This window comes from Rhinolophus ferrumequinum, chromosome 2 (genome assembly GCF_004115265.2).
Source record: "Rhinolophus ferrumequinum isolate MPI-CBG mRhiFer1 chromosome 2, mRhiFer1_v1.p, whole genome shotgun sequence".
NCBI classification, from domain to species: Eukaryota; Metazoa; Chordata; class Mammalia; order Chiroptera; family Rhinolophidae; genus Rhinolophus; species Rhinolophus ferrumequinum.
The window spans coordinates 22,086,814-22,114,261 of record NC_046285.1 but is presented as its reverse complement, the minus strand read 5'-3'; the positions used below and the strand labels follow the sequence as shown (position 1 = coordinate 22,114,261).

Here is a 27,448-nt window from a genome sequence, read left to right as displayed (position 1 = left end):
ATGAAGGTTACAGTGCTAGCTGAGCTCCCAGACTACTGCCTTCATCAACTGCAGCCATATGATGAGCCATTGCGGTTATCCAGTCCAGTCGAGTCTTCAGATGACTGTACCCTCAGTCAATATCTCACTGCAAGTGCACAAGAGACTTCATTTGGGACCTGCAAGCTGAGCTCAGGCAAGCCACAGATTCATTACTGTGTTTCCCCCAAAATAAGAGTGGGTCTTATATTAATTTTTGCTCCAAAAGGTGCATTAGGGCTTATGATCATGGGATGTCATCCTGAAAAATCATGCTAGGGCTTATTTTCCGGTTAGGTATTATTTTCGGGGAAACACGGTAGGTTAATATTGAAATGTAATTTCAAGCCACTAAGTTTTTTGGGGTGTTTTCTTAAAATACCTGGAAATATGTATAGTTTTAACGGTTTGTGCTCACTTGAATTTTTGAGTAGACTGACATAAAAGAAATATTTTGCTAGCTAACATATTTTTGATGTGGTCACTAATTTAGTAACAATAACACAAAAGTCCAACACCTTTGAACATTCTCCATAAGTATTTCCTTCATGGTCAGTATTCAAAGAGTTTCATTTTCATTTCTCTTTTACGCTGATATTTTAGGTTCTGGTATTTATCTTTTCCATATGGCAGAAAAGGAGCACATTAACTGTTGGAGAAAGGGGGGAAAAACCATGACTTAAGCAACACAAGAAGCTGCTTATCGTTCTTGATAGCTCTACAAGAAACAGATGTCACTGCAGTGACTTCCTGCCAGGGAGACTGAGAGGTGAGAGGCATTCTGGGAAAGCCAATTAGGTAACAAGCTTGTTGTGTTCACATAAGTGTGCTAATGAATCAAATGATAAGCCACACGTTAATTGCTAATAAATGGAACAAATTCTTACTTCTTCTTGTGAAATGACAACTTTGATTGAAATACTGTACGTCTAATCGCCTCAATCAACTTCACGTGTGCCTTCTAGATGCTGGTGGGGGTGGGGGAAGTACTTTTCAGATGTTTTTAAACACAATTGGACTTTCTCTGAAAACTACCTCTTAAATTGTTGGTCTGATTTCACTGCCCAATTATATGAGATTGATATTGGCATCAGAAACTTCCTAATGTTACATAGACGGAAATCTGGATAAGAGCAATGAAATGCTAAAGAGTTTGTAAAATCTCCGAATTTAGACAAACATGAATTAGTAAAATGAGATGGAGATATTTAATAGGCTAAATATATTTTCTTAAAATTGTAAGTTTTAAATACGAATCTTTCCCTTCATTTATCCTACATATTTTTATATTTATCAAAATTGACAATCTCTCCCTCATTCACAAAGCTTTCCCAAATCAGTAGCATTTTGCATATGATTCCGTTGTTGCTACTATTTCTCCAAAATATTCCTCTCCATTAGAAAATCATGTTGCTTTAATCTAGTTTGGGGTTTGCCAGACCTTATATTTATTTTATTTTTTTGGCTTACCTCTTGGATTCTCTACATCTGTGAAACACTTTCCTGTTTACAAGCTCAGCGTATAATTAAAGGAACTATGGGTACTTGCAAGGAATGCAGAAATTCTGGCTTCAGTTTCCAGTCATAGTTCACTTCGCAGTCACACTTGTTATTTGCCATGTTTCTGGAATGTTATGTGAGAGGTGATATGTTCTTTTAAAAGGATCTTGGATTGAGAAATCTTATCCACATGAAAATCACCAAGGTAAGGAAAATGATGACGGACTTACTGTATTTCCTAAGAGCTGCACGTTGGTCCTTCTTCAAATAAATGGCGGTTACTTTTTATAAGATCTGACAGCAAGCACCCCTCTTTCTTGTCTTCTTTCTCCAATCCTTCTATTATCACACAGTTGAGCTTGTTCACCTAGTTCCCATTCTCCGGCCACGGGCCATAAAGTCTGAGATATGACACTGTGTTTTCTAATCTGGCCTGAATTGCTATTATTTCCTGCAGTGAGAAAAACCCAAACCCACACACCACTGGCAATTCAGCCAAATTTATTGAGGCCTGGTCCTTTTGAATGTTTCAGGCCACACATGGCCTTAATAATGAAACAATCCCTGGCTTGATCCCTGACTTCAAAGATTAAAGATTCAGTCTCACTAGGGTACATCCCATTCTCAGCCCTTTCCCCTTAATTTATGTCCCCAAATGCCTACTATATCTTTCAAACCACGTGTTTACACTGTTTTGCATTTGAAAATTGTCAAATTTTACAATTTTCAATTCATCCAACTCACTGCTGCTTCAGTTACCTTTATAAAGCACAGACTTTATTTTTTTTCTGATTATCGTACTTCCCAACTCAAAGTCCATCTGAGTGGTTATCCTTCTAAATCCTTCCCTTGGGGTGTTGCAACCTGATATATTACAGCTATGGTAGATTTCTTTAATGTCCCAACCAGGACACATTTAAGAGTGAAGCAGGCACTATCAATTATTAGAACAGGACAATAGGTGTAAACCTGGAATTAGGGTCATGCTAACTAAAGCCATCCTGCTTCCCAGGCATGATCTAGCTGACTCAATGGATTCCTCACCATTCCACAACCAGGAATTTAGCTTCCCTAGTAGTTTTCCCCCCCCCCTTCTAAACAACAGTTATGATTGTTAATATGAATGTATTAACTCATTTTATCCTCACAACAACTCTGTGAAACAAGTGTCTTATTATTCCAATTGTATATATGAGACAACTGAGGCACAGAATAGCTAAGTAACTTGGTTAGTTAATGATGGAACCAGGATTCAAACAGGCACAAACCTGGCTTCAGAGTCCTTGCCTGTAAACATTACTCCATTATGCTTTCCTGGAATGCATTTTCACTCATCCACTTCCTAAATTCTCATTCTTTAGGAAGAATTCCATTGCATTTTAGAGAACAAGATTTGAAGTCAGACTCCCTTGTTCTGATTTGGCTCTGCCACCTACTTGTCCTTTGGTAAGTTACTTAGTTTTTCCATGACTCAGTTTGCTCAGTTGTATAAAAAAGGCTTATAGGAACACTTATTTCAAAGGTCATTGTGATGATTAAATGAGTTAATTCATGTTAAGATTTGAGTATATAGTAAGTTCATAATGAGTAATTTCTATTAATATTAAATGCTACTCTTCCTCAACACCTTTTCTTTCCCCATTGTCTTAGCACTTTGTTTTACTGCTGTTAATGCTGGAGAATCACTCACTTGGGGAACACTTCAATAATTTTAATGAAGCCCATATTTAATATTAGCATTTCTGGTGGTAGGGCTGGCCATTAGGATTCTTTAAAAACTCTCCAGGTGATTCAAATATGCAGCCAGTGTTGAGAAACTGCACCAAAGCCTCACTGATATGAAATATCTTTGTAGAGTATTTCCCGCTTATTATACACAGGGATACATCCCAAGACCTCCAGTGGATGCCTGAAACTGCGGATAGTACCAAACCCTATATGTACTACGTTTTTTCCTAATACATACATACCTATGATAAAGTTTAATTTATAAATTAGTCACAGTGATTAATAATAACTTAAAATGGAATTATTATAACAATATGCTATAATAAACGTTATGTGAATGTGGTCTCTCTCTCAAATATCTTAATGTACTCTACTCAGCTTTTCACTGAAAGAAAGCACTTTATGGCTTCTCTGTAATGTATCCAAATTGTCAGCATCAGTACTCTTGTGTTTTGGGGCCGCTAATTAGTAAAATAAGGGATACTTGAACACAAACACTGTGATACCTCAACAGTCAATCTGATAACAAAGACAGCCACTAAGTGACTAACAGATGGGGTATATATACTGCCCAGATAGGCTGGACAAAGGGATGTTTCACTTCTTGGGGGGGCAGAGGGTGAAGGTGTGAGATTTCATCACACTGCTGAAAACAGTGTGCAAATTAAGACTTACGAATTCTTTATTTCTTGAATTTTCCATTTCATATTTTTGGATCTCCATTGACCATAGTAACTGAAACCACAGAAAGTGAAACTGAGGATAAGGGGGGAGTACTGTACATGTGTTTGTCTCTTTCCACACATTTCAAGCTCCATGATTGAAAACTATATCAAATTTTTCATTGTATTAGTGGCAGCTAGAGTGGTGCCTTATATATATTTGGCACAAACAAATATTAATTCCTTTGAATTAAGTAGACATTTCTGAAATATGTTCATTGTTACAGGATAAAGGGTAGAAGCTTTTGTCATCACTAATGAACTCAATAGGTGTCCTAATCAGAGGTTGGTAGGATCCAGGTAAAAAAGGGTTGGATGGGAAAGTGGCAAAAGAGTAGTAGTAAGACAAACTACTTAGTTTTTAATTGTAAAACAGTGGTCTGCAAACTTGGCTGCAATTTATAATGACCTGGAAAGATTTTACAAAACTATCTGAGCCTCTCTGTTCCGCAGGAGATTCCAATCAAGGTTGACTGCTCACTTAGATTGATTACAGCAGACCCGGGATCTCTTCTCTTCTAACACAAGATCTGAAAGTCACCTTCTGTGGTTTGCAGTTAGGTACCATGAAAATGAAAAGAATAGAGAACATGCTTATGTGTAAAAGTCTCTGGATACATGGAAGCAGCAGGATACCAGGACGGGGAAATATGAATACATGCATGTGCAGACACACACACGTACACTTACATGTGTTAAGTTAGCCTTCACAACAATTATATAACGAGAGAGTATAATATTTAAAATGACAGTATGTCCTAAGACACTTATTTGTAAGATAATGTCTTTTTGGTGAAGAAGTCAAGCATATCTTTGCCAACACACCCACCAAATACGCAGAGCCGTTTTTTTGTTTCTTGTTTTTAACTAAAGTTTATTGGGGTGACAATTGTTAGTAAAGTTACATAGATTTCAGGTGTACAATTCTGTAACACATCATCTATAAATCCCATTGTGTGCTCACCACCCAGAGTCAGTTCTCCTTCCATCACCATATATTTGACCCCTTGACCCTCATCTACCACCCACCTCCCCCCTTACCCTCTGGTAACCACTAAACTATTGTCTGTGCCTATGAGTTTTTGTTTCTTCATTTGTTTGTCTTATTCTTTTGTTGTTTTCAGTTTTATATACCACACATTGGTGAAATCCTATGGTTCCTGACTTTTTCTGTCTATTTCGCTTAGCATAATAATCTCAAGAGCTATCCATGTTGTCGCAAATGGTACTATTTCATCTTTTCTTACCACCAAATAGTATTCCATTGTGTATATATACCACATCTTCTTTATCCAATCACCTATCAAAGGACACTTTGGTTGTTTCCATGTCTTGGCCACCATAAATAAAGCTGCAATGAACATCGGAGAACATATATCTTCACAGATAAATGTTTTCAGATTTCTTGGGTAGATACCCAGGAGAGGGATTGCTGAGTCATACAGTAATTCTATTCTTAATTTTTTGAGAAACCTCCACATTGCCTTCCATAGCAGCTGCACCAATCTGCATTCCCACCAACAGTGTATGAGGGTTCCTTTTTCTCCACAGCCTCTCCAACACTTGTTATTATTTGTCTTGCTGATGATAGCCATTCTGACTTGGGTGAGGTGATATCTCATTGTGGTTTTTATTTGCATTTCTCTGATAATTAGTGATGTTGAACAATTTTTTCATATGTCTATTGCCATTTGTATGTCTTGTTTGAAGAAATGTCTATTCAGGTCCTCTGGCCATTTTTTAATTGGATTGTTTGTTTTTTGTTGTTGTTGTTGTTGAGTTGTATGAGTTCCTTTTAAATTTTGGGTATTAGCCCCTTAGTGGAGGTGTTTTTAGCAAAAATCTTCTCCCATTCGGTTGGTTGCCGCTTTATTTTGTCTATGGTTTCTTTCGCTGTGCAGAAGCTCTTTTAGTTTGATATAGTCCGATTCATTAATTTTAGCTTTTACTTCTCTTGACTTTGAAGTCAAATTCATAAAATTTTTGAACCCTAGGTCCATAAGTTTAGCACCTATGTTTTCCTCTATGCAGTTTATTGTTTCAGATCTTATGTTTCGGTCTTTGATCCATTTTGAGTTAAATTTGGTACATGGTGACAGATAGCAGTGTAGTTTCATTGTTTTGCACATGGCTTTCCAATTCTTCCAGCACTATTTATTGAAGAGGCTGTTTTTTCTCCATTGTATGTTTTTGGCTTCTTCATCAAAAATTATCTGTCCATATGTGAGTTTATTTCTGGGTTCTCAATTCTATTCCATTGGTCTATGTATCTGTTTTTCTGCCAGTACCATACTGTTTTGATTATTATTGCCCTGTAGTACAAGCTGAAGTCAGGGAGTGTGATACCTCCAGCATTGTTCTTTTTCCTTAGGATTGCTTTGGCTATTCAGGGTCTTTAATGGTTCCATACAAATCTGATGATTTTTTGTTCTATTTCTTTTAAAAATGCCATTGGGAGTTTGATGGGGATTATGTTAAATCTGTATATTGCTTTGGGTAATATGGCCATTTTAACTATGTTGATTCTTCCAATCCATGACATGGACTGTCTTTCCTTTTTTGTGTGTCTTCTTCATTTTTTTTTTTAATGTCTTATAGTTTTCAGCGTACAGGTCTTTCATATCCTTGATAAAATTTATTCCTATATATTTTATTCTTTTTGTTGTAATTGCAAAATGAATTTTTTAATTTAACTTTTATTTATTTTAAGTGTGTTTTTCCAGGACCTATCAGATCTAAGTCAAGTAGTTGTTTCAATCTAGTTGTGAAGGGCACAGCTCACAGTGGGCCCATGTGGGGATTGAACCAGCAACCTTCTTGTTAAGAGCACCACACTCTAACCCAGTGAGCTAACTGGCTGTCCCATTGTTTGTTTGTTTGTTTTAATTTCTTTTTCTGAGATTTCATTATTAGTATATAGGGATACAATGGACTTTTGTATGTTGATTTTGTAGCCAGCAACTTCACTGTAGTTATTTATTGTTTCTAATAGTTTTTTGGTGGAGTCTTTAGGGTTTTCTATATATACCATGTTTCCCTGAAAATAAGACCAAGTCTTATATTAATTTTTGCTCCAAAAGACGCATTGGGCTTATGTTCAGGAGATGTCATCCTGAAAAATCACGCTGGGCTTATTTTCTGGTTAGGTCTTATTTTCGGGGAAACATGGTAGCATCATGTCATCTGCAAAAAGTGACAATTAAACTTTTTCATTCCCAATTTGGATGCCTTTTACTTCTTTCTCTTGCCTGATTCCTCTGGTTAGGACTTCCAATACTTTGTTGAAAAGTAGAGGTGATAGGGGACAGCTCTTTCATGTTCCTGAACATAAAGCAAAGGGCTTCAGTTTTTCACCATTAATTATGATATTAGCTGAGTGTTTGTCATATATGACCTATATTATGTTAAGGTATTTTCCTTCTAGGCCTATTTTATTATGTGTTTTAATCATAAATGGATGTTGTATCTTGTCAAATGCTTTTTCTGCATCTATTGATATAATCATGATTTTTGTCCTTTATTTTGTTTATGTGGTGCATCACATTGACCTATTTGCATATGTTGAACCATCTTTGTACCCCTGGGATGAACCCCACTTGGTTGTGATGTATAATCTTTTTAATGCACTCTTGCCTTCGATTTGCTAGAATTTTATTTTTAAGAAGAACATTGAATCTAACTCACTATATAGTGATTTGGACTGAAAGCAGATGACTATAACTTGTCAACTTACCTTAGAATTACCATATCAGTGTTGAATTACCACATTAGTGTTGCTAAGTACTGGGCACCATTTTTACCCTGTTTCAATTACAATCAATTATCAGGTGGAAGGATTTTATATATTATATTGGCTTTGTTCAATGTTCTTCATATTTTAACAAATAATAAGGACAAAAGGATTAAAGATGCAACACAGGTATAAAACAAGAATTTGAATGCTTGTTCTATAACATATAAATTGTTAGTATATTACATATTATTTCAAACTGAAATAAAACCAATGCTCATATTATATTATTTATGTTCTTTTATATTTTTGTAAACTTCTACAACCTGTCACATTATTTAAACAATTCTATTTAAACAATTCTTAAAGGTATTTCTTTTTCCTTTCTCATAAGAGAAAGAAAAACAAAGGAGATAAACATGTTTCAAAACTACATGATAATATTTTTAAATTATATTTTTTTTATTCATTTCCAAAAAATATACAAAAAAATACATTCCCCAAAGTGGTTGGCCTTAAAATAACATCGTTTTGGTTAAGAGGCCAACTATACACTGTATAAAAAGATAGTTAATGTTATTGATCCATCCATATGGTAATATAATAACAACTAAGATATGTTGAGTGTCTACTATCTGCCAGATAGTGTTTAGTGCTTTACCTGAATTAATGCATTAACTCTTCAAAACAATTCTGTGAAAGTGATACCATGTTAATCTCCATTTTGTAGGTGAGGAAATTGAGGCACAAAATATTTAAATCACTCACTCAGTATCAGGGCTCAACTGAAAATTAAAGGATCCAGGACTGGCCCGGTGGCTCAGGTGGTTGGAGCACCATACTCCTAACGCTGAGGTCGCCAGTTTGAGTCCCACATGGGCCAGTGAGCTGTAGGGCCAATCTCTACAGCTAAGATTGTGAACCAACAGCTCTCCCTGGAACTGGGCTGTCCTGAGCTGCCGGGTGCTGCCAGGAGTGTCTGGTAGCCAGCGTGAGTGGCCAGCACCTAGCATGAGTGGCCGGCAGCGGGTGAGAACTGCTGTGAGCAGCCAACCGCCGACTGGAGACCGACTGCCTCAGCCGGGGGGGAGCACAAGGCTCATAATACCAGCATGGGCCAGGGAGCTGTGTCCTACACAACTCGACTCAGAGAAAAGGGCTTGAACTGGAGTTAGGGGTGAGGGAAGGCAGAAGAAGAGAAAAAAAAAATTAAGGGGTACAAAATTGAGTGTAGGGATTAAGGACCATAAATCATGAGCGTATAATTAGATTTAAGTTGACATTTCCCCCAAATACTTGGCTACAAAGAGAATTGGTTTGACCTACTTGATCCTTGTCATTTCACTGGACTCTCTTTCTGGCTACACTTAGCACAGTCTGTGGCTATGAGACCGTGATCTATAGACACCTGTGGCAGCAAATGTCTAGTATTCTGATGATAGCATTCTATCATTTTGGAATCAGGGACAAAGAGAGAAATCTTCAGCTCTTTTAGTTTTCTCCTTGGCTCCCTTTTCAGAAGCTAATTCCAACGTTTCTTTGCCCTATTTTAATTTTGTTAAAAAAATTCTGTCCTAAAGACTATAATAGAGGAGATCTGGGTGAAGGATCGGCTCCAAAATAACTTACGTGATGGAGATAGAGTACAAAAGAAATATTTGAAGCTGGATAATGCTGATCTGTAATAGGATATTCTCATCACATTATCCATCCATTAAGAACAAATAAAAACAAGTAAAACATGATTTATAATGAACTTCCCAATTTCGACTGTAGCATTTTAAAGAAACAAGCAAACAAAAAACTTGATGTCTGATTATTTATTTCTTCCTCTATGTGTCCCAAATAACTGTAATTACATTGTTTTAGTCCTGATTAATGCTTCCAGGTGTTATACTAAATTATTAAATTATAAACTACTTTAAAAGTGAGAACATATCTTAATCTTTGCTGGATTTCTTGCAATTCACAACAGAGTCATTTACACATACTATATGTTCAGTACCTGTTTTATTGAGTGAAACTGTAAAGTCTTTTCAAAAGACTGCCACTTTCTTCTGACCTTTTGTTAAAGCAGTGTAACTAAAAATGTGGCCCATCGGATGGGCAGCATCATCATACCTGGGAGCTTGTTGGAAATACAAGTTCTCTGTTTTATTTTATAACTGGCAGTTTGTACCTTTTGACACTCTTGACCAAATAAGTCATGGGAATGTAATGTACAAAGGCAACAGTCCTCAAGTCCTACCCAATGACTGTTGAATCATAGTCCCCGAGGTAGGATGCAGGGACCTGTGTTTAATAGCTCTGCAGGTGAACTTTATGTCATCTAAAGTTAGAGACAGACTGTTTCACATCGATTACTTATAATAATAGCTAATACATATCAAATCTGTAGCTGACCTCCAATCTGGGCATAATAACCCGGCATTACTTGGGAGGGGGGAAATAAAATACTGAAAACTAGAACAATTGATGTATCTAACAATATTTAATTATCATTGATAACCATAAGGCCATTATACCTTAACCATGCATTTACTTAACAGCAACTGTACGTCAAAAACTATGCCAGATAACGGGATGGATATAAATATGTTTCCTGCTTTCAGGAAGGAATTTTTAGGCTAAAGAGACAGTTCTCTACACAAATAATTAAAAACACAGGAAAATAAGTGTGCCAGTTATTAAGCTATTGTCTCTCAGTTTCAACACCCACCCCCATATGCTTCTTAGTAATGCTTGGGATGGGACTCTGCAAACCACATTTCTGGATTGGCAGCTGGCTTCCTGTTAAACTCTGTGAGTGGGATGCTGCAGGAAGGCTAAAAAGCTAGAAAACGAAAAAAGGGATTTGCTGTTTCCTCTCTGCTCCCATTGGTTTTCTTTTGCTGTCAGTGTCTCTCCCGCGCCACTGCTTCACCTTAGGGATGTTATTTCCGACATCAACAGCTGAATCCAGTTTGCAGTTTTTTGAACACTTATAGACCAGCCTCTTTCATACATCTTCAAACTCACCAAAACCAATGGGCAAGTGCCCTGTCCTCAGAAGTCTGAACTCTAGCCCCTCAAGTTCCCATTCCTGAGCAAACACTAGCACCAACTCATTGGTCCCACATCCAAACTTCCAAATTTTAAAAATCCCACTCTCTTTTGTTTGTCTCTACAGGTGGTAGTTTCTTCCTGCAATTGCTACTTCCATGATGACTTAGTGGTTTATTTTTGCCATGATACTTCATCAAATTTATGCCTATTAACAATTCATTATATTAAGTTATCTCTGTTAGAACAACTGATGACTTTTTTGTCTCCTCACTTGACATTGACCAATACAATAACTGACAGTAAATAGTGATTGTGAAATGTTTGAATAGGAAAGCTTTAAACTGTTTAAATCAGGGAATATGCTTAATTGAATTTAAGTTTTCGGCCAGTTGAGAAACCTTGATTTGGAAATTGCTTTCTTTGCCAAACGTACAGACTACCCATATAATAATCAATGTATCATAGGTAAAACAAAGAAGCAACTATTTGATGTTTCAAGATATAGAAGAGAAATAAGAGAAAAAAAAAAGCTTATTTCCTGTTTCTTCAGAGAGCAAAACTTGAATTAATGGGTTGAAGTTAGAAGAAAGACCTTTCTAAAAATCAACCCTGTCTGAAGATAAAATGGAATCCTGAGGAAGGAGCATGTTCCTCATGACAAGAAGTGTTCTAGTACAGTTTGGGAAACTAGTGTTTGATACTATTGTATGGGGACATTCTTCAACTGGAAAGGTCATTGAATCAGACGAATTAGATAGATTATTACAATGAGATTTTATGATAATGGCATTGTTGTATTTATCTCATTATGCTCCTTTTCAAAGATAAAAGTGTTCACTGATGTGTGTGGGATGTGCAAAAGTGATGTAAGGGAGTGCAATGGACTGAATATTTATATCACCACAAAATTCATACATTGAAACTAAGTCCCCAGTGTGATGGTATTTGGAGGCAGGGTCTTTGCGAGGCGATTAGACCATGATCATGGACCCCTCATAAATGAGATTAGTGCCTTTATGAAAGAGATCTCAGAGAGCTCCCTCATCCCTTTTGCCATGTGAAGACAGAGTGAGAAGACAGCCATCTTCAAACCAGGAAGTGGGTCCTCACCAGATACAGAGTCTGCCAGCACCTTGGTGTCAGACTTCCCAGCCTTCAGAACTAAGAGAAATAAATTTACATTGTTTATAAACTACTCAATCTATGATAATTTCTTATCATAGCTCAAGTAGACTAAGACAGGGAGTAAGGTAAGAGTTAGAGAAGGGCATTTGGAACACGTGATAGATTAAAGCCTGCATAGGTAGTAAGTTACTGGAGGTAGGCAATGCATTAGGAAAGTAATTGTAAAGACTTGGGCAAATAAGCTGGAGGAAATCTCTCCTACTCCTGTCCTGGCCCCTTAAATCTTAGTAATAAGCAAGTTCAAAAACCCCTGCAGCTGAGGTTTTGTCTTTGTCTCCAGTTTCATAGCCCATGTTTGAAATACTCTGTTCCAGACAGTATGTACACATGGAAAGTGCTTATCTGTGAGATGGTTACGTTTTAAATCTTGTTTTTCTTAAGTTTTCTAAGGTATTTACAATAAATTTGAACCTTTATGTTATATTGGAACATGATACAAAATGCTATTGACATTTCTAACAAAAATATTAGAAAATAGTCTACAATATCATCATCAGCCATGACAACAGCACAGCTCATTGGAATACATCCTTTTAAAATTATGCCCAAACCTAATAAATAGACAGCAGCAAGAATTGTTGGTGTTTATGAGATATTAGAAACACATGGATGCCAATTTCTATAAACGATGTAAAAAGAACAATCTTATATAAGATTGGCAATTGTGTTGAAATGAATTAGAAAAGTCTGCTAAGACAGTAATTTTGTAGTTTTCACATGTAAATATATTAGAAAAGGTGGATTCATATTTATGGGAGTTGTTTATTAATTATTATTACCATTATTATTTTGTTTTTATCTCGACAATGCTAAAAGGGGTATATTAAAATGAGAGGGAAGATAATTATCTCATTTCTTTGTCTAGAATCTGTCAAATTTCCCATTATTGAGGAATATCTAGTTGTTTAATGTCAATGAGACTAATATTTAATTAGGAACTAAACTTTTATTTCACATCTCAGTGTGTTAGCTTCATAAGTACATAATAATTAATGCAAAGTTTTACTTCTCAAAAAATTAGAGTGTATTGGCGGAATCAGATTACTTTTACATGTGCGAGACAGCAAAATTCCTATTGTGGAATGACATTAGAATTTTCTAGATAGTGGATATTTATTGCCATATATATATAATTTTTCTACCAATCAAATCCTCTGACTTTAACGAGAAAAAGTTACAGAATTAGTTTGCTTGAAACATTTAAAAGAACAAGATTTGAAAATTTCAAAAGGCAGGATTAAGCATTTTCCCAGACACTTCTTAAAGACTGTTTAATGAAAATATTAGGATGAAGGACTGCCTTTTCCAGTATATTTAGAAGTATTATACACACAGTTTAAAAGTTCACTGATATGATGTCACATGGGCTATGACAAGGACCCTGTTTATTTAGTTTCATGTATTATTACTTATATTGTAAAAGTCATGTGATACCGAGACACCTTTGCGACCAGGTGGAGATCTGGAATGAACAATTATATACTTAGATACATATTTTGGCTATGCTGGTCAATTTACTATATTCTGTTCCCCCAAAATGATAGAATACATATACTTTCCTGGATGTCTATCGAAAGCTAAATCCCAAAGCTAAGTGAGAAACTTTTTCAATCTCTCTTGTCAATGGTTAAAGTGGGGCATAACTTGATATAGTCTGATTTAGAACTGGAAGTATTCTCCAGTGAATCGGACTTAGAATATCTACTCTCTTAAGACAATACAAGTACAACAAAACTGGGTTGTTTTTCATTTTTTGATGGGTTCTAATTACAAAAGTACCAAATATGTTTACTTCGCAATGGGAGATCTGGTTTCCATGGGGACCAAACCAACCTCATCTGCTGTTTTGCAGACCATGCTCCATGCACCACCTCCACTTTGGCAGGACTAGAAAGTGGCTGAACACAGATACCCTGGCAAGTGTGCACAGCCGTCTATACAGTTTCTCCTCATTTTCCACCCCCTTCCGACAACAGAGCTCAGGAGGGGGCTGCAAGGATGTGCAGCTTTCCTCCCACTTTCAAGTTCCATTACTTGTGGTGCTCTTTGAAACTGGAACATTCTACATGGTGATGATAAACATTCCCCATGTGTCACAATGTTTCTTCAAGTTAAGTGTCAAATTATCTGGCAATATTAATAGCGGCCTATTTTTATTGTTGTAATGCCTTTATTACAGACTCTGTACAGATCAATGATATATATTTTTTTTCCACAGATTGATCAAAAAGCTATCGTATACTGCCAATTTGCCCTACTTAATATATGCTTATTACTGATTCATGCGTTCATCATACACTTCATAACAGCTTGCTATATACCAAGCATTGTGCTAAGCATGAGGGCTATAGAGATGAACAAGACAGAGTTCTTACTCTCAAAAGCTCAGAATCTAGAGGAAAAGAATCATCGGAAGGAGTATTCCTAAATTACTGTGGTAAGTTTAATGGTAAGATATTTGCACTGCATACTATGGGATGGGACCCCAAGCTCATCCTGGACATTAGAAAAACCAGAGGACGGCTTCCCAAGGTGCTTGCTTAAACAATGTGTATAAAGTAGTCTGCTGAAGCAGCAGCAGCAGCTAAACGCAGGAAAGGACAGTAGAAAAGAGCAACTTCTGGCTTAGAAGACAGAGGCAGTTCTGTGCTTAATCAGAATGGGTGAGGTGGGGAGCAGCAAAAGCAGAGAGCTGAAATCAGACCATCAGACCCCCTAGGAAATGTTAGATACTTTGGATTTTATCCAAAGCTATTGAAGAAATATAAAGAGAACATATAAAGAGGACAACTGTGTGTTTTTGAGACAGAAGACTTTGGAATGTGTATTTGACCAAAATGAGATTGTGGGGACAGAGCCCCAGAAAGCAGTTTCCAGGCTCTCGGCCTCACATAGAAAGGTGCTGGCTCAGGTAGTAAATGGCCTTCAACTGTGATTGGATGGCCATCAGCTGTGGCTAGTTGGCCGTCAGCTGTAACCAGTGAGCCATTGGGCACTAATATAACTGCCGTGGCTACACTAGCAAAAAATGGGGGTTAGCAAGAAGATGGTGGCTGAGCCTGCAAGAGCGGATTGCAGAGAAGCAGATGCCGCCAGCGAGAATATAGTGGCATGACTCCCGTATCTATGGCTCCGTGGGTGTTCCTTTTTGGCCTCACCATATCACCATATCGTGTGTTCTTATGTGGGGAGCAGGAGCTGAGACCCCGCAGGCCTCCCTGCACGACAAATGGCGCAGCAAGCAGGGTCTCCCACACGACAGAGATGTTTAAATAAATGAATATATACATATATATATATATATATAAATATATATATGTGTATATTTTTTTTTCCTGAGCCACAACATAGCCCTGATGAATGTTGGGAGCTAAAAACTTTAACATCTAAAATTCAATATTTCACTAAGTGCAATTCATGTTTGTCATTAAAATAGAGGCGTTACATTTTTATTTATTTACTTATCTTAAAAAAGAGAAGAATGGCAGGAGAAAGGCATCTTGCAAGGCTGCAAACTTGTAAGAGGCTCTGGGGAAGGGAGTAAACCTACCGTTTCTTGGGTCACTGGCAGACACTGAACCGGTGGACAAAAGATACAAGGAGTCAAGAACTTTCTCAAAATTTGAGCTTTCCAGTGGACTATAAAAAATATAGTGAGTTTTCCTCTATAAGAAGTAGAAAGGCAGAAACCCAGCAATTTGAAGAAACTCAGAAATTATTAGTTCAATTATTTCATTACAGAAGTGCAAAAAAAGACCAAAAAGGTCAAATGATTTGACCTAAATCAGACAAGGATCTCCACTGCTTTTTGTTAAGATTTTTTTTCCATTCAGCCATGCAAAGTTAGGATAATTACAGCAGATGGAAAAACACAATTTGGGGCAGCAAGAGTGACAGTGAATAACATGCTTTATGTGGTCCTCTCCTAGTTTAAGAGTTTATGGGTTCTCTTTCTTTTTTGAAGATGTTCCATTTTTTAACAGTTTCAAAGTAAAATGTTAGCAAATTAGTCTGAAATATTTTGATTCCTCTCAAAGTTAAAGTTAATTCATTTGAAATAACCACATTTTTTCATTACCTCAGTCCCATTACCTTTTTACATTTCACTCTTATTAGCTTATTGAAAGTTTAGAGTTCTCTTTAATAAGCATGTATTGAGGACCTATATTGATAATATCATTTCTCTATTCTAGAGGAGCGTACAGCCTAGTAGTGTGAGCAGATATTTTTAATAGAGCCTAGATTTTATTCCTTAAGAAATTGATTTTAAGATCACTGTGCTAATCATTTACAGCAATGTTTTATAATAATGGAAGTAACAATGCAAGCAGCAGCATCAATTTAAAACATCAACCATTCATTAACCTGGAAAAAAAAGTACATGATGGATGAAAATATTTAAGTTTCTTGAAAACTGAAAAAAATATCTGATAAGAGGAAAACCAAAGATTGTGAGTGGTTTAAGAAGTCTTAAGAAGTTATTATTTATTTATTTTTATTTTTTTGGCAAATGTTATTAGACTATTAAATGAAAAGGTAAAGTATTTGTCTTTCATCTGGTAGAGTAATAACTATTATTTAATATTGTAAGTTACAAAATGTGTGGACATTTGTGTGTGTGTGGGTGCCATTCAGTTCAGTCTTGGGCAATTGAAATGGCTAAATAACACCCATATGGGAAACAGCTTGGTACGCCCAGTACAAAGGAAAAGGTGTTGGCAAGGAATCTGTGAAGGAGGCATTATTATTTTCATTCAGAGAGGTGATATAAATGTCTAGCTTCCAGGGTTTTACTTCTTTTATTTAGTTTTTCTTTCTTTTTTGTTAATATGTTACATTTTGGCTGGGTTTTCATAAGAAACAATAAAAAATAAGCATAAAATATGTTTTCTGTCTGATAAAACTTTCCATTCTTTGTAAGGCCAGCTGACATACATGAAGCAAAGATGATTTGATAATAGTAGTTATCATATGAACAGTTAACATATGTTGACTATTATCTTTTTAGTAATCTCCATATATCATTGAATGGATTTCATTTTATTCCCATAATATCTTGAATTTATCATCATGATGATCCTGCTTTTGCAGGTAGGCAATTGAAGAACTGAGAGTTTAAGTAACTTAAACCATTGAATGTAGGGTTAGCAATCAAATCCAGATAGTTTTGTTCCACAGCCCAACTTCTCACTACAATGGTAGGATGCCTTTGTGTAGTAAAATATATTCAACATTTTTATATTTCATGAAACATTTTACAAGACGTGGGACAAGGGAAGACATTTAAGACCATGATGTTTATAGCGAATATGAGGAGGAGTTCAGAATTTGGAATCAGGAGGATGTAGCTTCCAATCTCCATTCTAGTGGTGTGAGATACTTAGCCTCTGTAAGGCTCACTTTCTTTACCTATGTAATGACAGCATCATTCCCCTCTTGGTGTTGTTTTGGGATTAAATGAGATTATACATGGAATGTGTCTAGCTAATAGCTAGCATATAGTACGTTTTCAGTGAACTGTTACCTTTTTTTAAGCAAAGATCTCTTCAGATCTAGTGTCTGAAGAGAATACATTGTCACAGACCAGTTATCTTCACTTAAGCAGAATGAAGTTTCAACTACCAAATAGTTTTTGAGGTTTATCCACTGTGATTTATTTTTGTTTCATTTTGGAATTCAGTAGTGTATATACTTAATTCTGGGAAAATGTAATAATTACTGTTCTAAGTTTCTGAGCTCAGAGACTTTCAACTGATGCTTATCAAGAAGTAAAAATTAAATTATTTGTCTATGTTACATAAAGCAATGTTTTTTTTTTAACACAGGAACTCAGACTATTAACGTCAAGGACATTAAATATTACACCTATGCCAAATTTGTAATTCTTTTGGGATTTTATGTGAATTTTTCAATAGAACTGATCTTTTTTTTTGAACTAAGTGCTAATCCCTAGAAAAGACAATTTTCATAGAGTGATGTAGAAGACAACATTTATTTTTTTTATAGATCAGGACTCGAAACTTTAAAATATCACAGAAAATTGAGCTAACCTATCCATTTTTAACATGTTTTGAAATAAAACATCTCTAAAACAATATGCTTTTGAAGATAAATAATGTTCACTATTGAAAATTATTTAAACCACATGACACAATATTTTTAAAACATTTTCCTATTTTATTATATTTTAATGAATTTTTAGACATTTTAAGAAAACACATTCGGCCTGGATCAGGTAAGATGTCGGCAATAAAGGGGTATCTTCTAAAAATGTAACTAAAAGCACTTAAGCATTGTATTTAATGGGGATAGTCTCTCATAGGCAATCTGAACACTAACCAACCCTAAAAAGATATTCTATAAATATATTAAGGAAAAAAATCTTATAGTTGCACTGATTAATTACATAAACAGAAAAAATAGAACATTACATTTTTGCTCTCTTAGAGTGTAGGTGTTTTATGTATTTTACACTTACACAAAGTAAACTATCACTGTCTTAGTTCTAAACAGTTAAGAATTTTTACCTTTGATAAAGAATCAAAATCATGGGGCTTTCAGAATCATCTGCCTTTTGATATAGATTTGGAAACTTCAAATAGCTTCTAGTTTGAAGTCTGTGGCAACAAGGGAATCATCCCCTCATGCAGAAGTATCAATATTATGTAACTAATCTTTTGGACATATATAGAGCAGCCTAGGATGTGGTTTGAGACAGCCGGATCCCAGGTGCCTTGTTTTCCGTACAGTATGTGTCACCGGGGTAGATGAGCCTCGTCTTGAAACACGGGCAGAATAATCTCTTCACTCAGAGTGCAGAAAGGCTGTGTGGCAGGGCTGAAATCAATATTCACACATGGCCTGTGAAATCGAATCCATTCAAAGTTTTCCCTTCATGATATTAGTGATGGTAAAGGATGATTTATCAAGGTCCATAACTACTTGGAATTCATGAATTTCAAATTGAAGTTTGAGTTCTCTATAGTAAATAAATACATCTTTGGATTACTGTGCTGTTCTCAATCTGGGGTGTATGGATGGGTTTCAGGGAACCAAGGAGGCTGGGGCCACGGGGAAACTGTATTCTGTTTCATGTGTATGTGCATTTTTCTGTGAAGAGGGTCTTTAACTTTCATTACATTCTCCAAGAGATCCATGAACAACAACAACAAAAAAGGTAAGAATCATTATGTTGAGAGAGAAAGAACTCTAAACACCCTTCATACATTTTAAAGAAGCTTAGAAAAATTGGTCTGGGTTTAAATTTTGCGTGTCAAAAAGAAAAAAATCATTTTGGAGAGGCTCTCTGAATAGTATACATAAATGCTTTGAGGAGGTGATCTGGGAACTATTCTTATTTTGAGGGATGATCTATGCCTAAGAATTTGAAATGCATGTTCAAAGTGAGGAATAAGAGTCAGAGAGTGAAAAAGTCATAAACATTTATTTAGTAAGTACTATGCACTAACTACAGTAATTGAGCTAGCATAAATGTACAGGGATGTCAAACATCAAATGGCAGTTAGCACCACTATTCTCATTTTACAGATCAAAATGTAAAGCAGAAAGGTTAAGAAACTTGATCAAGTCCACACAGGTAGTAAGAGGGAGATCTGGAATTCTTCGCTCGGTCTGACTGGATTGGACTATTTCTGGCACATCATTGTTTTATTTTTTTGTGTGTGTTTAAAATACATCTTAGCATTTTGTAGATAGAAAGTGTCAGGGATTTTGTTTCATTCACCAGTATTTAGAGGTAAGTTTGGTGCCTAGAACAAAATAGAACCTAGTAAATTTTGTAAAATGAATACATCTAGCGTAAACTATCATTTAATTAGTAAAGCTATGAGACCAAGAGAGGTGAAACACTTTATCAAAGGTCACTCACCTAGTTTGTGGCAAAAATCATGGAAGCCCAATACAGTGTCGCCTAGATAAAAATTCTGTCTATCGCATGTAAATGGTAAAGACTGTTCCAGAATTCTCTCTCCATTCCTAGATCAATACTGGCTCTCAATGTAAAAGTAAATGACTTTTCTTTTCCTCTCCCTATAGCTTGGGATACAAACAAATTGTTCTAAATAATCATGCCTGAGGGACAGTTAAACGAACACTCTATCCTTGCAGTTTGTCCTTAAAAAAAAAAAAAGCCCTTGGATATGATAAAGTTTCCTTCTGCTGGTATATTTTTCTAACATTCTTATTCTGTCTTCCTGATCTGCAAAGGACCATATAATTCTTCCGTTCCTGTGTTGTAAGTTTATCTTTACTGTATCTTTAGCAACTGAAATAGGACATGCTCCACACTAAACGCTCTCAGGGCTGTCTTTATGGGAGTGCAATTTGGGCTGGCCTTGGGATCCAGTGCTTGGTTGAATGTTCTGCTGTCACTCTCTTGAAATTTTTAAAAATTTCATTTTGAACTGGACTTTGAGAATTATGGTGCCGGTCCTGCGTCTTATTCGCCTCCTGCCAACCAGTATAAATCTGTTCTTCTTTCTATCATCTCTGTTTTTGAAGGACACCATCAATATCTGCCTCATTACATGATTTTGGAGACAAAGATTCATCTTTAACTTGACTTATTGACCACATCCAATTATTGACAAAGTCTTATCAATTCTAACTTCACAAGGTGTCTTACGGTGAATCCCTCTTTCCTATTCCCACCACATTCAGTAGGAAAAAAAATACTTCAACAAAACTCAGACTTGATTTAGACACAGGTTTCAGCCATTTATTAGTAGTAAGACTTTCAGCAAGGCAACTAACTTCCTGAATTGCTATTTTCTCATCTCTAAACTAGGAATGAAACTTACCTTTTATATTTAAAAAGTAAGTAGTGGGACTATAACTTACATACTTAGTATAGTGCCTATTTTTAATTCAGAGAGGGTCTCATTAGACTCTAAGTTTTAATTATCTCGAACTTTTAGCAATCCTTTATCCTGACATCAATTATCAGTGTATAATTACAAGAAATATATTTTATCCACAAATCATTAATTCAACACTTACTGAGTATGCATTCCTATGAATATTTTAAAACACTGCTCCCCCTCCCCAAAACAAACAATACCCCCAAATTTATTGATAACCCTAGTATCAACAGATGAGGTGTTTTTCTCCTCCTTTTGAATCTGGGTAACTATGGAACTGCTTCAGTCAATAGAGTGGAAATGATATCATATGATTTATGAGGCTGGATCATAAAAAAGCATGGAGCTTCCAACTTGTTTCTTGGAACACTTATTTCTGGGGCCCTGAGCCACTATGTAAAAAGTCCAACAACCCAGAGGCCACCATGCTGTGAGAAAGCCAAGCCACATGGAGATGCTACTCGTAGTCAGTCACAGTCCCGTTCTTCAAGTTGTCCCAATCCAGGCACCAGACTCACAAATGAACCAGCATTCAGGTGATTCCAGCCCCACCTATGACGTCATTCCCATCTTCACATCCTCTCAAATGAGGCTCCAGACATCAAGGAGCCGGAGCAAGCCACTCCCTCTGAGCTCTGTCTGAATTTCTGAGTTACAAAATCTATACGCATAATGAAATGGTTCTGTTAAGCCATAACTAAAGTTTGGATTCCTTTGTGATATAGCAATTGTAAGTGGAACAGCTCCAGATTGAAAAAAAAGGCGGTGGGGAAGAAAAGGAAAGGAATCCTGTGTATGTCCTGTCCAGCCTGCGTCTGACCGCTCCTCCTTCTGTGCAGTAGCCCCGATCCTTCTGCAATCCCTTTGCTTTCCAAACATACTTCTCTTATTTACACTGCTGTTTGCTTGTTGGAAAGATCTTCCCTATTTTCTTCACTCTCTTAAGACTCATTTTATGTGCTGTTCACCTGTTACTAAATGATTTCTTATTTAATCCTTTATGTACATATAGTTAATTCTTCTGAATCCTGATAAAACTTTTTACTTCACCTTGGTACTTTAAAAATTCACCGAGCATTATACTTACTCTTGTTTATGTGCACATTTAATATTTCCTAAGACAGAATTTATATGTTCTTTTATACTCCACTTAACAAATGAATGACTCTTTGTAGGGGTTCAATGCTTGGCTAATAACCCAGCATTGCTTTGAATTAGAGTTGTGGTGTGGAAGTACTTCTAGCCTTGAAAAGTTACTGAGTAGCTATAGTATTTATGGGAGCCAAAACTATCATCATGCTACTTTCTTTGTCCTTTTATGTTTCCTTGTCTATCCTTGCTTGCTTTCTGCACAAATATTTATTCTACCATCATCTATCTATTAATTAGATTTTAGCTACCATTGATCTCAACTTCCTAGTTTATTCTTTAGTTATTACTCTCCCCCAAATTCTGTAGACATAGAACAATGTTGACTTTACTATCTATCCCACCTGACCTCAGCGAGACACAACTAACATCACCTTTCACACTGTGGAAACACTATAAAACAAGACCATGAAGGCCTCAAAGAACTATATTCTCTGAGGTGTATACAATGCTTTAAACTTTATTTTAGATACCGTTTATTCCCTAACTTTCAAAAACAGTGGAAGGAACAGAGATTAGTTTACTTTTCAAAAAATTACTTTGATTGCAGTTGCTATATATTTTTCTCCTCTCCCTAAGTGGCATACATTTAGCCTTAGGAAGAATGAATGGAAAAGAAGAAAATTTGTATTTCTTGTATATGCCAGACACTGCTGAGCAAAATCATATTACTTACTTTATTTGTTTACTGCATTCTTTTCATGTAAATTTCCTTCAATAGATTGTTAGATAATGTCAGGTGTTTCTATGTCTAACCAAAATATGTATATCAAATCGTGTTCAAATAGTTGAATATGTGTGCTACAAAAGCGTTAGCTAAATATATATATTTAATAACACAGTAATTACTGAGACATAGACAACCCTAGGAAAAAAGTCGTGTAATGAGTATGGGATTAGGTCCTTACAAGAGTCTTTGATACTTGCAGATGTCCTACAGCTCTCTGAATTCCCATCATGTTTTTAATCATAATTGCTTTCCTAACACCCATCTGGGCTGCTATCAACAGAGGCTTATGACTTCCAGGGAAGAATAAATAGAGAGACAAGTGAATTCTTTGGAAGCTCCAGTTCTGCCTTGGTGTGGATTTCTCTATAATAAAATAATGGAGTGAAGCATTAAAAAAAAAAAAAAAGATTCAATTGAAGCAAGTATCTTTAAATAGATTATTTTCCACAAGGAATCAATGGGTGCTAATGTTCCCTTGTTGGCTATAAAATCACTGGGGGAGAAATAACAATTATGGCAATCACAGCACAGTTTAACCCTTCGAATTTAGATACAAAGGAACAAAAACACCACAACTTTTAAAAGACATCTTTAAGAAGGCAATGCCATTAAGACGGCCATTCACAGGTTTCCAACTCCTTCGCTCTCTCTCCAGAAGGGGCTCCATTACATCCATGGATACCCTTCAAGGCATGACAATATGCATTTCTGTTCATGAATTTTAGGTATTTAATATGTTATTAATCAAAAGAGTCGCTGTAGTTTCATTGCTTCTAGAATCTCCCAGGGCATTGTATACAGCTGCAGTCAAAGAAAATGAACTGTTATAAACTTGATCATATTCATCCCTTGGGCTCATCTGATTACAAAATTGCCCAATGAGCTGTTACAGTATTTTCAACTAATTAGTTAACCCATACATTGGGATTTCTTTCCTTTCTTATTTGTTTTTGCTTTTTTTTTCTTTTTTCTTTTTTTGGCCTATACATATATATTTCCACTTTCTCTAACGGTGTGAATATCTTGGTGTTTGTTGAGCTGCCAAAACACTCAAATCTCGTTACTAAAATATACCTTTTCTCATATCACTCGTCATGTGAGGGAAATATATGGTGTACATTTCTTTTTCCATATTATTGGTTTTTTTATTACCTCCAAAAATAACACAGTAAGGAAATGCATGTCATTTTACTATAAATACTTATTATGAAAGTTACTTCTTCCTCCCCTCTTCCTTTCTCTTTATCCGCTTTTTATTGTTCCGCTTTCCCCTCTTCTTTCTTCTCCTCCTTCAGTAAAATAGTCTGAGCTCTCAGATCACAAGATCTGATGGTTATTTGGTTTCACATATTAACAAAAGAAGATTTCAAATACGGAAACTACCCATTTCTTCATTGTCTCTTTAGCAGAGGGGGCCTGACACTGGGTTTTGTTTCATGGCTAGTGGAACTTAACTGGGTATTTCATTTCTGCATATGGAAGCATTATGTTTGTCAGGGTTGCTAATACATATTCCTGATTTTAAATCATAGACATTAAAGAACAACACTACTCAATTCAGGAACTCAGAGAGATACATTTAACTCGCAGATCATCCAATTTCCTAAATCAGTGGGTGAAGATTCAAGGGTCCTTTAGGACATAGTTATAGTGAAGAAACAGAGACAAATTTTCAGTAAAAGAGAATCATACAGAGGAACAAGTAAGTTCTTTGGTAGGTGTAGTTTTATCTTGTTGCAAATTTCTCCCTAAAATAATGGACTAAACATTAAAAAAAAAAAAAAAAAAAAAAAAAAAAAAAAAAAAAAAAGCCTTTCTTCACTAACCAGAATGGATCATTCGGCATTTTTCTGGTTTCTTGTTATAACGTAAAGGAAATTTTCACAATGTCCAGAGCCCTTGATGTCCTGCAAATGAAGGAAGAATATTTCCTCAAATTTCTTGCAACATGAACCCGCCCACCTATGTGGTGCCAACCTTGACTTCTCAATGGGACAGTACATCCACAAAAGGAAAAGTGATGCCATCTACATAATAAATTTGGAGAAAAGCCAGGCTGATGTCAGTATCCTATCCTCCAGGAATATTGGCTCATGGGCCATGAGAAGTTTGTGGCTGTTACTAGAGCCACTCCTATAACTGGCCATGTCAGTCCAGGAAACTTCACCAACCAAATCCAGGCAGCCTTCCGGGGAGCTGCTGAGACAGGTTAGTTAGCATGTTACTAGGTATATAGGGAGGTCCCTGGTGGAATAAACAAAAAAGCAGCCATATCCTGAAACTCCAGGTTCTGGAATATCTCCTTCACTCCAGGACAAAGATATGAGAATATGCCTTGAGGTTCATAAACTATGTCAAATCCCTTTGGCCGAACAAAGGAACAGATCTTGTAGATAGGAATATGTTATTTCGTGAATTTCTTCAGCATAGGCAGACAGGACAAACCTAATAGATGAATTCCATTAGAAGCCTCCAGCCCCTTTCCCCAAACAGGCAGGGGAAAATATAAAAGTAAAAGCCTTTTGCCTTAGCTAGGGGGCTTCCCAGTTTCGGGTACCCCCTCCAGCTCGGGAGCTGCAACCTCTCCTCCTCCCTCTAATAAACTATCTTCCTTTACAACTCCTTGCCTGTCCCTGGTCTGTGTGCCCATTCTTTGGCTTCACTAGACACGATACTGGCTTACACCCAGAAAGCGCGGGCAGATCCTACATATGATTACTGTTCACATGTCACTGCAACTTCCAGTGGTTACTGATCCCAGGGCTAATCACCAGCCTCTCACAGAGGTGTCTTATGTTACTCCACTTACCATCACTCTGTGTAAAACAGACTCTTCTCTACACTATGTGGACACTGCCACACCATGCAGCAAAAAGGGAGCTCACTCAGTGGGTCTGAGGTGGACGCTGGCCAGGAAGTTTTGCTCATGTGCAGCACCCTCTCCCAAGAACAGCTGGTGGAATGTCACAGTTCTGGAGGTCAGAAGTTCAAGATCAAGTGCCATCAAGGTTGGTTTCTCCTGAGAGTTCTCTTCCCGGCTTGCAAATGGCCCCTTCTCTCTGTGTCCTCACATGGCTTCTTCTCTTTGCTCTTGTAAGAAGAGAGCAGGAGCTCTGGTGTCTCTTCATCTTCTTATAAGGATGCCAGTCTTATGGGATCAAGGCTCTCATGACCACATTTAACCTAATTACGTCCTTAAAAGCCCTGTCTCCTAATCCAGTCACACTGTGGGTATAGGTTAGGGCTGCAACATATGAATTTTAGGGGAATATATTTTGTCCATAACACTTGCTTTTGTCAAATCTTTGTTTTCCCGGAAATGTCAGTTTCTGTCAGTCTTACTTCCCTTTTCTGTGTAAGAGTACGGAGAAACAGCTTACGACCACTCAGTGGTCGTTCCTTCCCATTCAGTGACTTGAGCAGTGGGAGCTGCAGACCAGTCTTCAGCTGCAGGCTGAGCACCAATGTTCAGTAGGGAACTGCTAAATAGATATAAGGGCAACTGCACACTTTCAGACCAGTCTGCAGCCCCCAGTTGGGTAGCAGGATCTGGATCAGTCCATTCACACTGAAATTCCTCCTTGGTCACAGACTTTTCAAGAGAGGCTTGCTCTTCCTTTTCAATCTCTTCAGTATGTCCGCAGAAGTTGAGATCAGGCCTCTGCCAGAGCTCCTGCTCTCTTCCCAAAGAGCAAAAATAAGAAGCCATGTGAGGTCACGGAGAGAAGAGGCCATCTACAAGCCAGGAAGAGAGCTCTCAGGAGAAACCAAATTTGATGCCACCTTGATCTTGGACTTCTGACCTCCAGAACTGTGAGAAAATTAATTTCTGTTGTTTAAGTCATCTAGTCTGTAGCATGTTGTTATGAAAGCCCTAGTAGAGTAATATAGTAAGAGATTACTTATTAATCTCTAAATAAATTACTCTAATGGAGAGCAAGGATGGTTTTCCTAACAAAGAGAACTAGGGAATGAGGGATCGAAGAAAACATATAGTATCAGACTAAAAGTGAAGAGCCAATTATATTCTTGCCAGGACAATAAGAAGAATAGAGTGCTACGTATCATTCCTTGTTTCTCTCAGATCGGCAGTAAAACCAAAGGGTTGTACTATTCACATGTCACAGAACTTTTTAGAGTCCAGCACATTTCTCTGTTGTCTTTTAAATGCCTACAAATGACACCGTCTTTTTCTTAGTGCACTTTGATTGAGATGCTGCATTGGACACTGTGAGAATGGCATAAAAGCTCACAGAATGTTATGAGGCTATCACTGGTTTGGAGAAGGCCCGCTGCTTGGGAGATAACAAGCCACCCAGGTACAATAAATGGTCAGCTCACAATGTTACTTCCATGGAACGATACTATCTTCAATGTCGTATCAGATGCCCACGTGGATTTTTATGGTTAAAAACATTATACAAAATGAAGAGTGTGAGAGTTGCAAAGCTGTGAAAAAGTAAACAGACTTTTTGCTAGAATCTAGGATCGCTAGAATCATATGTAATAATATTCAATCCCAATAGGGTATTTTTGCCTTCATGGAAACTTTTTTTTAAAAATTTTTTTATAATGGTGTTTAGATATGGAATAATTAGATTATGGAAATTATGTTTGTAAAGTTCCCAAATGCTGATCATTATTAGTATAATTCAGAGGGTACCTCAGCATTCTATTTCCTAATTATATGTATGTAACCCAAGCGTCCCCAAGACTTTTCCTTGACTAGACCTAAGTCTCATTTCATGGGAGATGCAGCCCC

The 27,448-nt window shown here is 36.7% G+C and overlaps 1 protein-coding gene across 1 annotated transcript; it reads left to right on the top strand.

The window, feature by feature from the left end:
- LOC117038018 (40S ribosomal protein SA-like) lies at window positions 1-25,709 on the top strand. The gene is given in 5 exon segments (XM_033134611.1): window positions 1-175; window positions 2,880-2,964; window positions 24,606-24,787; window positions 24,790-24,894; window positions 25,432-25,709. Coding segments are annotated over 5 exon segments (825 nt in total).
- The last annotated feature ends 1,739 nt before the right edge of the window (window positions 25,710-27,448 follow it).